The following is a 15,323-nucleotide window of genomic DNA, read 5'->3' on the forward strand; positions in this document are numbered from 1 at the left end:
AACGAATATAAACTATCCAAATCTATTTATGCAGTTAATAGAGGCCTTACATCAATGTATGGGGAAGAAAATGCCAGAGGACTTTGAATTTTTCTTCACACACACTATTTTCAAACCCATTTGATCTGAATCTGAAGAGCAGACACTAAAAACATGTTATTTCAATTGTTACATTGATTTTTGTTTATTGTTTCAGAGAAGCTGTATAATTCTCAGGGTCCAGAGCTCAGACGGTCTCTCTTTTCTCTCAAACAACTCTTCCAGGTAACACACTTCTCATCGTTAGCCTTGTTTTTGTGTTTTATGTTGTGTATGTACAGTACCTAATATTAGCGATATTATGTTTAGTATTATTTTTAAGGGCTAAGGTAACTTTAAACCAGACTTACTCTTATTCTAGTTTTCCTGCAGTTTCCTCATGAGTCTTTGACATACAGTCATTTGTGAAACATCCTGTTTACATCTAGGGCTAAAGAACAAAGAAGAAAACACTTCTAAAGATGTGATGGTGTAGAACATCCTCATTAGAAAAATGACTGAGCTGGTCTGGAATGTCCTGTCCACGGGTTCACACTCAACTGTCTTCTGCCCTGTCTCTGCAGGATGATAAAGACCTGGTTCCAGAGTTCGTGGCCTCTGAAGGTTTGACGTGTTTCATTAAAGTTGGAGCAGAGGCTGACCACAACTACCAGAACTACATCCTGAGAGGTGAGAGTCCACCCAGCTGGTCAGAGTTCAGGACAGATGGTCAACATTAAAGGGATGCTACGCCCTGCACTGAGCTCCTGTTGGCCATTGCAGCTTTCAGACCGTTACTCTGACCAAACACGTGTAGGCTGTAGCTGCTGTAATCCGACATCATAAATCACTGTGGTCGTCACACAAGCAGGATCCATACATTTATCTCTGGAGTGAGAAGAGCAGGTGGCCCATCACCAGAAACTTTATTAACAAACTGTCTGTGTCTACAATCCACTCATTACCACAGCAGAGAGATGATCTGCAGTTTATTATAAAAACACAAATGAAGAGACTTTTTAAAGCATCATAACTTCTGTTATTATAATATTTACCAATCATTTGTCATCGTGTCTGTGAGGAAAATGGTGCAGATGACACTCGTTTATGCCTTACTTGTACAGAATTACACAAAACAGCAGGAAACCATGACAAATAAAAACATAGGGCCAAAAATTAAAAAAAATGTGGTGCTCATTAGTCATGTTATGGGTGTTTTTACAAGAAGATAAAGCCAAACACATTGACCTGGGCTGATCTACACGTGTATTTAAAGAAGCGACAATCGAATACAGATTGGATGGGTTTCCTCTGGAGCTGTAGAGTGATCTGTTGCTGTCTGTCTGTGTGTGTCCTTAGCTCTCAGTCAGATCATGCTGTTTGTGGACGGGATGAACGGAGTGATAAATCACAATGAGACAGTGCAGTGGCTCTACACACTGGCAGGAAGTCTGGTGAGTCCTAAACCATACATTACCAAAACTCATGAGAACACCAAAATAATTTTGGTCACTCAGGTGAGGGAGTCTAAGTCAATTCAGTCACTCTGTAAACCTCCCATAACCCAATTTTTGTTGATTGGTGTTTTTAAGTCAGTATTAGAGCTATGATGCCACCTGCTGGACACACATTGAACAGGTTTATAGACTAGATTAGAAGAATAGAATAGGCTTCATTGACATTGCACATAAAAAAAAATTATCTGTCTTTAGTCTCGTCTGGTCGTGAAAACGTCACTGAAGCTGCTCATCGTGTTTGTGGAATATTCAGAGTCCAACAGTCCTCTACTAATCAAAGCTGTCAACACAGTGGATGGACAGAGAGGTGAGCACGTAGACAGTCAATTCTTTGTTTAAATTAACAAGTTAAAGGATTTGGTTCAGTAAAAATATAAAACCCCAGATGTTAGAGTTAGAGCAGTGGACTTGAACGTAAACATTTGTGTACAACGATTCAGACAATGCATTATGTTGTAAGAAGACACACCAGACAGAAGGGGTCCTAAAAAGGACAACACCAGGATTCAAGTGTTTCAAATTTAAATAAACTTTTAAACAAAACATGCATTAATGGATTTATATTTAGGAGCACGATCATGTTTAATGTTTGTGTCCGCTCAGTGTCCACTTACTTGGAGGTAATTAACACATAACTCTACTCACAGTGACGTGTGTGTGTGTGTGTGTGTGTGTGTGTGTGTGTGTGTGTGTGTCTTAGGTGTGAAGCCATGGAGTTACCTGATGGAGGTTCTGGAGGAGAGAAACGGATCTGACACAGAGCTGCTCATGTTCGCCATGACACTCATCAATAAGGTGAAGAAGCTGTTAGACTTCATTTATACTGAGAAGACTGACTGTGCCTGCAGCTGCACAGTGTGAACACAGGAAACACACAGAATCAGTTAGAAAGGGTTAACTGGCTTCAGTGTAACACTGACAACAACCTGTACTCTGTGTGTGTGTGCGTCAGACTCTGGCAGCGCTGCCTGATCAGGACTCCTTCTATGATGTGACAGACAGTCTGGAGCAGCTGGGGATGGAGAACATCGTCCACAAACAGATGAAAAACAAGGGGACAGATCCTGAGCTCCGAGCACAGTTCACCATCTACGAGGTAACAGCAGCAAGAAAGGCATCAGATGAACAACAGTTAATTTAATCATCTGAAGCACACTGACAAATGGTGCCTCAGAGAACTAATATTATGGATCATTTTGACTCTTTTTCATAAATAATGACTTTATTTTAAACATATCTGTGATATTTCATTCTCCCAGAGTTTTACTTGTTTACTTAATGTAATTAACAGGTTCTTTACTGCTAATTGCTATTTAGACATGGCAGCTGCTGGCATAGTAGAGTCAGGGGATCAAGAGAGCACCCTCCCTTTTGGAGAACAACTGTGCCTACAGTGACTAAATTCTACTGTCTTTGTTGATGTGAATGACTCAATTAAAAAACATCTAAAGTCACTACTTAACCAGACTTAAAACACACAGGTAATGTTCACTCGGTAGTGAACAGTCGCTTGACATTTCTGACTCTTACTAATCGCCGTCACCTTTGGTCATCACTTACAGCTGTTTATTCTCTCGAAAACAGGCAGCATTGCATTGTGATGTTGATAACAGAAAGTATGGTGCATGTTGCATAGTGGGATACTAGGAGCGTAGTTATAGGGGGGTGGTTTTGGACACAATCCAGTGTGATTATCAGCACCAACTCCTGATGTGGCCGACTGGTCACATGTTGAAATGTCCTTGAGAAAGAGATTGAACTCCAACTTAGTTGCTGCATAGCAGCTCCCCCGTGTGTGTGTGTGTGTGTGTGTCTGTGTGTGTGTCTGTGTGTGAGACAGAGAAGCAGTGCAAAGCACTTTGGGTACCAATAGGTAGAAAAGTGCTATATACATCGTATCCAGAAAATATTCACAGTCTTAACTTTTTCCCCATTTTGGTATGTCAGCCTTATTCCAAAATGGATTAAATTCAGTATTTTACTCAAAATTCTACAAACAATACCCCATAATGACAAAATTAAAGAAGTTTGTTTGAAATCTTTGCAAAGTTTGTAAAAGTGAAGAACAATTTACATACAACATAAATTTACATTCAATCATGGCCTTTGCCATGACACTCAAAATTGAGCTCTGGTATATCTGGTTTCCACTGAACATCATTGATATGTTTCTCCAACTTTATTGGAGTCAACTTGTGGGAAATTTAGTTGATTGGACATGATTTGGAAAAGCAAACACCTGTCTATATATGGTCCCACAGTTAAAACTGCATGTCAGAGCACAAACCGAGCCATGAAATCCAAGGAAGTTTCTGTAGACCTCTGAGACAAGATTGTATTAAGGCACAGATATGGAGAAGGGTATGGAAATATTTCTGAGCATTGAAGGTCCTAATCAGAACAGTGGCCACCATCATCCCTAAATGGAAGAAGTGTGGAACCACCATGACTCTTCCTAAAGCAGGCCAGCCAGCCAAACTGAGCAATTTAGTCAGGGAGGTGACCAAGAACCTGATGGTCACTGAAAGAGCTCCAGCATTTCTCTGTGGAGAGAGGAGAACCTTCTATAAGAATAACCATCTCTGCAACACTCCACCAGTCAGGCCTGTATGCAAGAGTGGCCAGATGGAAACCACTCCTCAGTAAAAGGCACATGACCGCCCACCTGAAGAACTGTCAGACCATGAGAAACTAAATTCTCTGGACTGATGAAACAAAGATTGAACTGTTTGGCCTGAATGCCAACTGTGATGTCTGAAGTAAACCAGGCACCGCTCACCATGTGGCCAATACCATCCCTACAGTAAAGCATGGTGGTGGCAGCATCATACTGTGGGGATTTTTTGCAGCAGGAGGAACTGGGAGACTAGTCAGGATTGAGGGAAAGATGAATGCAGCAATGTACAGAGACATCCTTGATGAAAGCCTGTTCCAGAGTGCTCAGGACCTCAGACTGGGACGACGATTCATCTTTCAGCAGGACAACGACCCTAAGAACACAGCCAGGATAACAAAGGAGTTGCTATGGGACGAGTCTGTAAATGTCCTTGAGTGGCCCAGCCAGAACCCGATTTAACATCTCTGGAGAGATCTGAAAATAGCTGTGCACCGACGCTTCCCATCCAACCTAATGGAGCTTGAGAGGTACTGCAAAGAAGAAGTGGAGAAAAAAAAATTGGTGTCCCAAGCTTGTAGCATCATACTCAAAAAGACTTGAGGCTGTAGTTGGTGCTAAAGGTGCTTCAACAAAGTATTAAGCAAAGGCAGTGAATACTTATTTACATATGATTATTATAATTTTTTATTAAATAGCAAAGATTTTGAAGTGAACGTCTTTGTCATTGTGGGATATTGTTTGTAGAACATTGAGGAAACTAATAGATTTAATCCATTTTGTAAAAAGGCTGTAACAAAAAGTGCTCTAAATACTTTCTGAATGCACGGTAAGTGCAGACAATTTAATCTTTTACCATTTGCCTTCACTGATCAAATAATTATCATGATGTTGTCATTGTTACTTCCAGGTGTTTGTTGTTCAGGTGTGTGTGTGTGTGTTTTTACAGACTGCTCTGAAGCAAGAGGATGGTGACGCGGACGACTCGACCACCCTCCTCCGTAAAGAGAGAAGAAAGCTGGCTACTGGTGAGCAGGACGGACGGAGGAGTCGGCGCTCATCCAATCAGAACCTTCCCGACCTCCTCTTCTCCTCTGCAAGCTCCTCCACCGTCCCCACCTCCACTACTGTCCTGTCCTCCTCCCCCACCAACCCCCCCAGCTCTCCTGCAGTCTCCTCTGCCTCCTCCCCCAGCCCCACTGCAGGGCTCAGCAGCAGGCCATCATCTCCTCTGTCCTCTGATGCCTGCAGTCCCACCTGCAGTCCGTCTGGATCCCACAGAGGCTCTCCTGTGCCCCCTCAAACAGCCCCCAATGGTAGCATGACCACAGAGGAGGACACGAAGGTGCCGCCCAGCCCGTAAGTTGACTCTGCTTTGTGCATTATTGACAGTCAGAGTTTATAATCCATAATCAGACTGGGGTGGAGTCAACAGGAAGAATTTAGCATGTACAAAACTTTGAACACTAATAAGTTTATTGTTTAGTTTTTATGTGTTGGCTGAAATATCTGAGACAGACAGAGGAAGAAACACTTTGAAATCCTTCCTTCCTGCTCTGCATCCGATGAAAACTGCATCTCTTGTACACTCTCTTACCCTCTGCTCTCTGCTTCACGAAGTTTAGACCGACAGACTGATGTGTTTTACTTGGAAACTGCTTTTCTCTGAGTTCAATCAAAAGGAATGTTTGTCTTCTGAGGGCACATGAAGAATGTTTCTGCTCATGTTTGGTCTCTAACCAGCTCCACTGGGTCAGAACATTTAGGGGCAAAAACACAGTCCCAAGTTTTAATGAACTACTCTTGAAAAAGAATGACAGTGTAAGAGTGAAGCTGTAGTTACATTGCTCTGAAGATAAATGTAGATTTCCAGAGCAGGTTGCTGTTGTACATCATGCAGCTGATTGCTTAAGCTACTGACACCAGTGATCCATTTCCAGATTTACTCAAGTCTCTTCAGTAACTGTGCTTTGCCAAATGTGACATGAACAGTCCCCATCTGACCTGCAGGTTTTCAGAGTGGAGATGTTTTTAGATTTAACTATTCAGTGCTTTCAGCTTCTAAGTGTGCACATTGCTGTTTTTACCATTGTCATTGTGCTCCAGAAAATTTTAATTTTGACAAATTACATGTTTTATGAACAAACATATTTTTTGGTAAAGCAAGAAAATAAGCTGTGCAATTATCAACAAATAATAGAGTTACATCACTCTCTGTGTGCTTGTCTGTTTGGGATCTGCTTCTGCTTCTTCTTGTGGTGACTTGGTGCAGGTTTGGTGTCTTTAATTTAATGCCCGCCCCCCCATTCTCTGTCTGTCTCTCTGCTGTGGGTCTTCCTTTCCACTAGGAGTCGCTCTTTCCTCAGCCACCATATGTCCGCTCTGGGCCTGAGCAGGAAGTCCAGGCTCTTCTCCAAAACCAGCTCCATCTCTGAGGAGGTGTCAGCCACCAGCAGGTCTGTGACACTGGCCCAGACCTGCCAACATATCTTCCCAAATGTGGACAAAAAATGTCCATACACCCAGTGGAATGAACAGGCAGAAACTAAGTTGGGAAACTAGAGTCTTTACTTTCTGTCTCCATTCTTGGCCGTTTACTCTGTGTGGGTGTGTGTTTTGCAGCTCGCCGTCCTCAGATGTCTCTGTCCAGGACAAGTTGAATCCAGAGCAGCCCGTTACCAAGTCGGACACTAAAACCAGTTTCAAGTAAGTGAAGCAGCTGGATTGGTCTGTCCTGGTATCTGTGGTACCCATGGCAACCCATATGCTGGTCATATTGTGTCGCTGTAAATCTGGAACATCTGGAAACTTCCTTTAATCCTCTCATCTTTGTCTCCTGATCATAAATTTTGTTATTTCTGTTATCTTTTTTGGGACCATGTTGACTTATTGTTTCTTCATAATTATGCCTTTTCTGGGTTTTATTTTTAGTCAATTGGTGTCACAGTTCTTTACTGTTTTGGAGTCTTTTCTGAATCTTCTTTATCTGTATATTTGAGATTCTCTTCTCTGTAAAATCCTTCTTATATTTTTAACTTTCAGGTTAATTGCTTCGGTCAACTGACTTTCTTCTTCCCTGTTTCAGCATCATGTCTCTTGCCTCCTTTCTCATACAATTATAGTTGGACACTATTTCTTCAAATAACCTCCACATTGTCTGTTGCTCTAATGTTTCTCTCTCTCTCTTTCTTCTCTCTCCTCTCTCGTTCCTCCCCCAGCTCTGGGGAGGATGACCAGCTCTTCTGGTGAGTACCCTCCTCCTCCTCCTCCTCCTTCTCTTCTTCCTGTGTGTCTGTCTTTATTCTTGCCCCGTTCAGATATAATCTCATTATCATCTGAGATTTAAAGTAAAAAAGTAAATGTTCACTGGTGTACAGGGATTCTTGAGATGTATGTTAATATAGGTGGGAACTGCTTCTGACTTTAGCTGCTGTGTCTTTTATTGCCCTTTGCCCTATGGAAAGCTATCTGGGTTGCCTTTTGATGATGAAGGCTAATTTTGCTTATTTCAGGTGATGCAGGAAGACTCCAGTAGAAATGTGCTATATACAGTGCATCCAGAAAGTATTCACAGCGCTTAACTTTTTCCACATTGTGGAATGTTACAGACTTCTTCCCAAATTGATTAAATTCATTATTTTCCTCAAAATTCTACAAACAATACCCAATAATGACAACATTAAAGAAGTTAGTTTAAACTCTTTGAAATCTAATCTCGGCAGCTTAGATCTGTATGAACAGAGCTATTATTATTTTTATTATTGTTGTTATTATTGTTATTATTATTATTATTATTATTATTATTATTATTGTTATTATTATTATTATTATTATTATTATTATTATTATTATTATTATTATTATAAGAGAGGAGGCAGCTCCTAGTCTTGTGGTTTAAATAATGACCTGAACTGGACAGAAGATGAGTTAATATGATGATGAAGCTGTGGATATGACTACATTTTACAAGTGCTGCAGTTACCTCAGTGAAATGAATCTGTGGGTGTTTTTTGCAGCTGATGGCCTGTGTTCACGGTCTGTGGTGTTGCAGCAGTTTCAGAATTGATAGAGAATCTGTGGGTGGGGTTGTACAGTTTATTGTGTGTGTATTTAATCAAATCAATTTCAGTTTCCTCTAAACTCAGCTGATTCAGGTGAAGCTGCTCTAAGTCTGAAGTGAGTCTGTTCAGAACTGAACACTGTAGGTTTGTTGTTAGTCTGTTGCTGCTCGGGTTCAATTTCTTTCATTTATGAAGCAGCAGAAAAAGAAACCTCAGATTAAACCCCATCAGCTGCTGCTTTGTCTGCTGGCCTTTCCACCACCTTCTCTGTGGACACCTAACTGGTCTTTATTGTTCAGCTACTGTATGCCACACTCTGGTCCACGTGGAGGCAATCAAAATGTCAGTTACAGATTTAGAACATCATTTGGATTCACTTGGAGATTTCCTGGAGAAATATTTTAGACTTGTGATGTGTGATTATAGACATTACATTTACAGCCTTGTCATGTCTTTTGCCTAAAAAGAAAAACAGAGATTAAGACATTTTGTTTATGTTGAGTTCTGTTTTCCTGCTGCACTGTTTGTCTGTCACCTGGAATGGTTCTAACACTTTGACAGAAGGTTTTCTCCTGAAAGACCTTATTTCTTCATGCAGTCCGTGTGGATCAGGACCTGTGGCTGGTTTTATTAGATCATGTCCTAAGGTGTTGGAAAATGGGGGTGAAGGGGTGGTTTCTGTAACATCTGACGATGAGATGTAGGCCAGATCTGGGACTCAGTGTTTGTCTTGCTCAGCTCTGTGTTATGTCTCTGCAGCCCTGATGACCATAGTGTCAATGTGGACAAGCCGGTTCTGAGGAAGTTTGAGTAAGTATCGCTGCAGCCCCACTGCATGCTGGGAGCTGGAGGAAGGACTGCCGGGTTTTTGTTGGTGGCTCACTGTTTGGGGCGGCAGCTTGGTGATGGGGCAGTCTGGTGTGGATGAACTTCTTTGTTCATGTTGCAGTTTGTGCTGCGGAGCTGTTCGTACTGTGACAGGTGTTTCTATTATTTTGTCCACCCCACTTATGTCTGAGAGCGTGGGTGGACTGAATATCAGAAGCACTGATCAATAATAATGATCACTGGCAACTTTCTCAATATTTACTCAATATTTTATTTTCAATATGTTCTCTCTGTCTCTCTGTCCCTGTTACTCTCTCTCTGTCTCTCTCTTTCTCTCTATGTATGTGTGTCTCTCTCGAAAATTTTCCCATCACAGAAACTTCCCTCTGTCCTGTTGTCTCCTCTCGGTCTCCTGGACCTGGTCCTAGTTTCTGGTCTTTAGTCATCTGTGGTTCTGACCATCACAATAGAAACTATGATTGTTGTAAAACTGGAGACAGCTGATTACAGAGGTCTTCAGACCTGGACCAGGTCCACGTCTTAAACCATCATATAGGACTGTACTGAACTGGAATGAACTGCAGTGGTGGAAAGTACATTTACTGAATTACAACTGTAGTATAATTTCCACATATGTGTATTTCAGTATTTGTCTTTCTGCATTGCAGATATAAAAAACTGCAGTTTAACAACTTTAGTTCATGACGACAGATGAAGATTTATCTTCTGTTTATAAAATCAGACCCAAGTGTCGGACAGTTTGAGACCAATGATAAATTTCTCTCCAGCTCCTTGTTTTCACCATAACTCTAATGCTGTTTACTTCAGTAAATTAAAAAAAATTATGAGTATTATTATTACTATAAACTATAGGTACATTTATCAACTAAATGACAAATGACCACAGACCACATGAGCTAAAGAAGCAAACCTGTTCTCAGCTTTGTGATGCTGTAATGAGTTGGAGATGAACAGCACAGGTCCACATACAGGCTGAACTCGACTTGGACTGTGCTGTAACCACAGGGTGCTCCGATTCGTGGTTTTGACTGGAAATAAAGGCTTAGACAAATGTAATGGAGTAAACGGATGTCGCTTTGGTCTATTGAGGTATAAGATGCTTAAAATGCAAACCTCTATTTGAGTAAATGTACTTAGTTACTTTCCACCACTGTGAAATGGTTCCAACTTCGATTCAAGAGTAAGTTTATCACAGTTTTACCATCATCTTTTTAACAGTAAATCTCAGAAAACTGAACTCGAAACTGCAGATCAAAGTGAAAAACTCCCCCCAGTGAAAAGTCTGCAGACATGAAAAACCCACTCCCCTCAACTAACAGCAGATTAACCAAACCTCTAGAGGAAATTGTGTGTGTGTGTGTGTGTGTGTGTGTGTGTGTGTGCAGTTTTTCTCACCAGTTTGACCAAAACTTTACAAATTAAACCATGAATGGTTGTGTTTAGACTGACGCGGGTTTCTGGTGGTGGGGGCTCATTGACAGTTGCTGTTTAATTGACCTGGAGCAGGGTCGGTTTTACAGTTTAAAAAAGAAACGTTGGTTGATCCTGCTGATTTAAAAAGATCAGTCTGGTCATACTTGTCAGAAGTTTCAGCTTTAGACTTGAAAAGTATATTTCTTCCTCTCTGAAAACTGTGTAACTCTGAAAAATTCCTCACAGACACAACTTAGTTTTTTTCATTTCCCCAAACAACTGCTCATTGTAGTTTTTATCAAACAGGAGGAAATAGTGTGGTGGTTTGTCTCCACAAATGTCTCTCTACTGACCTGTCTCTGGTGCTGCTCTCTTACATGTCTGGTTTTACTGGCTGTCATGAGCAGACACTGAGTGATGGTGACTTTATAACCTAAAAAGTATCTGTCTGTTCTGATCTGAGTGTTTTTGGATCACAGAGCTTGGCTAGGACCACCTTTGAACGACCATATCTGATGTGGGTTGTCCACACTGCAGAGAACTGTGGACCACTGATGTGGAGCTTTGTGATCAGACATGTTAGCAGGAGATGTTAAGGATTAAATCTGTGCAGATTTAGTGACCAGAGGGAAAACCCAGAGTATCACCAGACTGATTCTTTACAAACAGACGTGTTCAGGACGTCCCGGCAGAATTTCCCTCCTTTCTGAACACAACAGTCAGTGAATGTGATACCTGTTTGTCCTGCAGAGGCACCTTCCTGCAACGACTGGCTGCCACACAGTGGGAGAAGAAGAGGAGAAGTAAAAATCTGAGCCAGGCTCGGCTTTCCTCATCTGATGACATCATAACCCCGAGTCCGCAGCCAACAACTGAAGAGGGCGGCAATGTCCCAGCTGAACAGCAGACGTATCCCGGTGAACATTCCAGTGGTTGTGCATTAATTAGACTAATTATCCTGTTTTTACCCTATAGATAATCTTTCAGTCACCCACTACAGGAGCAGGTCAACACTGTGCTGATGTTTTCTTCCTCTGTCTGTAGCATCCAGTGGTCTGCACCCCATTGGAGACTCCGACTCCCACAATGACCCAAGTAAGAACCAAACCTCTTCTCTGCAGCATTCTCTCCTATCTGTAAAGTCTGAACTGCAGCTCCTCCTTCTGTACAACCATCAGAATCTAAACTGGGACATTGCAACGATCCATTAAGTCTCAGTAGTAGAAGGTCTGAGACCAGAACTGTTTTCTTTTTTTTTTTTTTTTTTTTTTTTTTTGGTTAAAAAAAAACTGCAGTCAGTCCGTTTTTTTTTTGTTGTTGTTGTTGTTGTTTTTTTGTAGTGGAGGAACCCAGTGAAGGTAATAGGGCTTTCATATAAGCCTACACACCATGTTATATTTTCCAGTAAGTGAAGTACTACACACTTTCCATGACTGACTCTCAAACACCAGACTGCCCAAATGGAACAGTGGATGCTGATCGTAGATTTAACCTAAGAGGTTAAATCTGCCTGACTACTGGATAAATGTAGGGGGTAACTTAATAGAAATTACAGTAGAATGAGCAAGAAGACAAACAGTGATACAAAAATTGTGTTAATTTGACTCGTAAGGCAGTTTTTGTGGTAACCATGAATTTACAACAGAAAACACGAAAACTTAATTTATTGCTCTGAAATTATTTGCTTAGTTTAAAACTCTGCCATCCTCTGTCAAAGCATTTTTAAATCAAAAAACTATTTTATGAGAGAAATATGCTTTAGACTTTTGAGGTTTGCCATACCCAGAGTGATGTCTTGCAGGTGTTTTTCCTTTGTGGGCTGTAGTACCACGTACGCAGCCTCCTGCACCTCGTGTTCTCGTCCATGTTTGGACTGTAACACCTGATCCACCTGCTTCAGCAGATTTCCTGTCTGGACTCCAGCTGCAGCATCACTTTTAGAAAAACATTTATCATACGTTGTTCCAGTTTGAGCCCAGATGAGTCGCTGTTAATGTGCTAATCTTTAAACCACAAAGTCTGTCTCATTTAAAGGAAATCACTTTACTTTATATTTTTATTCCTGTTTGATTTGTTTGTCTTCTGTCTTTTTTATTTCTTTCTGAAAAATTTAGTGGGGTACTTTAAACAATTTAGTTGCATATAGTATTTTAATGTTAATATAATACATTGTCAACACATTGAGCTTTAGCTGGATTTCAGCTGAGGAGCTCACAGTCTTAAATTACCCATGTATCCTGTGTTTGTTTGTTTGATTTTTTTTTTTTTCACTTAACAAAGTTCTTTTCTCGTTCCAAATATCAGAAATCATAATTTAGCAGCTCAGTGTTGTGGACTTCATCAATCAGAGTAATGTGAACCAGTCTGTTCGTTAACATGTGGACGTGTTTCTGTGCAGCTCTACTTGTGCAGCGTCCGTGTGGGACATTGTCCAGTAACACGAAGTTTGTGATGGACATGCTCTACTCCAAGACGTCTTCCTCTTTGCCACTGAGCCCAACAGCTGCTGCTCGTGATACGAATGAGGAAGAATCAAACTCTCTGGCTGGTGAGAATTACAGCTCAGCATCAAGTTAACATTCTCTGACTTGGGGTTTATTTTTTTTTTGTTTTTTTATAATGCCTATCAGCAAGTCAGAGAGTGAACCACCCAGAAACGTTAACGGTAACACACAACAAGTCCTTATCTTACAATTACAGCAAAGGGACAATAGACTAATTCAGAACCTGACAGAGAATCATCAGGTTTTATGTCAGTATCCAATAATTGAAGAAGAGTTGTTTGTTTTTCTGTACTATTTGATCCACGGCCAACTGTTCATAGTTAATAATGTGCACTTAATGGACTAAAATGTGTCCAAAAAACAAGATCAGTCAGTGTAACACACACGAAGCTTCCTGTTTGTTGTACAAGTTAATATCTTTTCACACAAGCAAAGACCTTTTAACATTAATGACATGTTGGAATTAATCCACTTGTATTGATATTTAAGTCTCCCACAAAGTCTGAGAGGAAACATCAGTCATACCTTTACAAAACATACTACGGTTTTTTGTGTATATTTCTTCTCTCTTGAAGTTCAAGCTCTGGGTTGTTTCATACTCAGTGAAACCTGTGTGTTTCTTTCCTCTCAGGTGTTGGAGATGTTCTTGGTCGGAGTCGTGTGTTGGACTGTCTGTCCAACCTAAGAGCATGCTCAGTGCTGTCCCCGAGCTCCAGCGAGAGCAACACCTCCCTAAAGATGGAGCTGGAAGGTCTGGAAGGTTCCGCCCAGGCGGCACTGTCCCGACTGACTGAAGACAAATCGGTCAGAACACAAATCCAATTACTTCGTCTCTGTCAACAGAACTTGTATTTTATTTTCTCTTTTCCTTTTTATTTTTCTCTAGTAGGACATTCTTTACATTAAATCACTAGTCAGACACTTTTCTCCGAAGGGATTTTCAAGTTTAAGGACAGAAAAGATGCTTTTTTTTTTTTTTTTAACTGTACAGGAAGCTGTAAAAGAGTTAAGTCACCAGTTAGATATTGTTTGTAGAAAAATAGTTTGAAAACTAAATTTAGATAGGATGTAATAAATCATTTCTCCAGAGGTCAAAGGTTTTTAGTGCTGGTTGTTGTGTGATGAGAAGCGCACAGTGGGTTTAATCTTCTGTACAAACCCTAAGATTATGTGTAGACAAGTGGGATAGATATTGATTCAGAAATGAAGGTGGACTTCCTCTCTTTGTCTTCCAAATGTTGTAGATTGGGTAGAGACTATTTTTGGGGCTTTTGTATGATTATTGTGGGGACTTTACCATTTAAACGATCATGTGATGAAGAACTCTGGATTAAACTGTCTCCACATGCACCATCAGAACCAAAGCCTCATGCAGCAGAGCAGCATTGACATGGAGAGCCACACCGCCCACCTGGAGTCAACCCAGATGACCCCCCTGGGATCCGGGGGCCTTGCTGATGCCTGGAACCAGCTGCAGCCGAACGCCGCCGCGCTACACATCAAAGACCTGGACTTTTCTGACCTGCTGGATGAGGAAGACATTGACGTTTTGGACTTGGACAACTTTCACTCCTCCACCTCCTCCTCCACTTGCTTCTCTGGCCTCCCTCCCCCTCCTCCCCCTCTCCCAGGTCTGGGTAGTCCTCCTCCTCCCCCTCCCCCTCCTCCTCCTCCAATAGGGGGTTTAGCCCCTCCCCCACCCCCTCCCCCTCTTCCAGGTGCTCCACCACCACCTCCTCTTCCAGGTGCTCCCATTCCTCCTCCCCCCTCATCTTTGATGTCCTCTCAGAAGAAGAAGCTGGTAAAGTTGTTCTGGAAAGAGTTAAAGCAGGCCGACGGACCTCAGAAGTGTCGCTTTGGTCGAGGGACGGTGTGGGCATCTCTGGACAAGGTGGCGGTGGACACCACCCGTCTCGAACACCTGTTTGAGTCTAAAGCCAAAGACCTTCCTGCCCCCAAGGTAACCAGGCCTGTTTTCTTATCTACAGTACATGGGAAAAGTTGTAAGCTAAACATAAAAACAGTGGTTCCACAGGACAGATGGTACAAATGTAAAGGTCTGTCCTCGGGAGAGCAGGAACACCTGAGGTACAACCCTCTGAACAGAGGACAGTGGCTATTAATGATGTCCTAGATGCTTTACAGCGCCCAGAACAATAATATTCTGCAATGATGTTAAAAAAATCTTAAGACACATGAAAACAAATTTCACAATAGTGTGACTTTAAGACCATGAACCATGGTATAAAACCACTGATCTTCTGCTGCTTCCAAAAAGTAAATGCAGTAGATCTTCACTTGGACCTTTTAAAAAGGACATCTTTGATCTGTGGAGGTTCAGTCAGGG

The 15,323-nt window shown here is 41.5% G+C and overlaps 1 protein-coding gene across 9 annotated transcripts in view; it reads left to right on the plus strand.

Annotated features, from left to right (window-relative positions):
* The window catches only part of fhod1 (formin homology 2 domain containing 1), a 44,134-nt gene that overhangs the window by 21,589 nt on the left and 7,222 nt on the right, over positions 1-15,323 (plus strand). For 2 of the 9 annotated variants that reach the window (XM_067492213.1, XM_067492158.1), the window contains exons 4-19: positions 197-264; positions 603-708; positions 1,378-1,472; positions 1,731-1,842; positions 2,236-2,330; positions 2,488-2,631; positions 5,099-5,508; positions 6,498-6,605; positions 6,772-6,855; positions 7,368-7,394; positions 8,970-9,020; positions 11,223-11,404; positions 11,517-11,567; positions 12,871-13,020; positions 13,608-13,780; positions 14,334-14,936. In XM_067492213.1, coding sequence (XP_067348314.1) covers positions 197-264; positions 603-708; positions 1,378-1,472; positions 1,731-1,842; positions 2,236-2,330; positions 2,488-2,631; positions 5,099-5,508; positions 6,498-6,605; positions 6,772-6,855; positions 7,368-7,394; positions 8,970-9,020; positions 11,223-11,404; positions 11,517-11,567; positions 12,871-13,020; positions 13,608-13,780; positions 14,334-14,936 — 2,459 coding nt within the window. Of the gene's footprint in view, positions 1-196; positions 265-602; positions 709-1,377; positions 1,473-1,730; positions 1,843-2,235; positions 2,331-2,487; positions 2,632-5,098; positions 5,509-6,497; positions 6,606-6,771; positions 6,856-7,367; positions 7,395-8,969; positions 9,021-11,222; positions 11,405-11,516; positions 11,568-12,870; positions 13,021-13,607; positions 13,781-14,333; positions 14,937-15,323 lie in introns of those variants that run through there. The other 7 variants (XM_067492165.1, XM_067492174.1, XM_067492188.1 and 4 more) reach the window with 7 other exon arrangements.

Source organism: Channa argus, chromosome 2, assembly GCF_033026475.1.
Source record: "Channa argus isolate prfri chromosome 2, Channa argus male v1.0, whole genome shotgun sequence".
Lineage (NCBI taxonomy): Eukaryota > Metazoa > Chordata > Actinopteri > Anabantiformes > Channidae > Channa > Channa argus.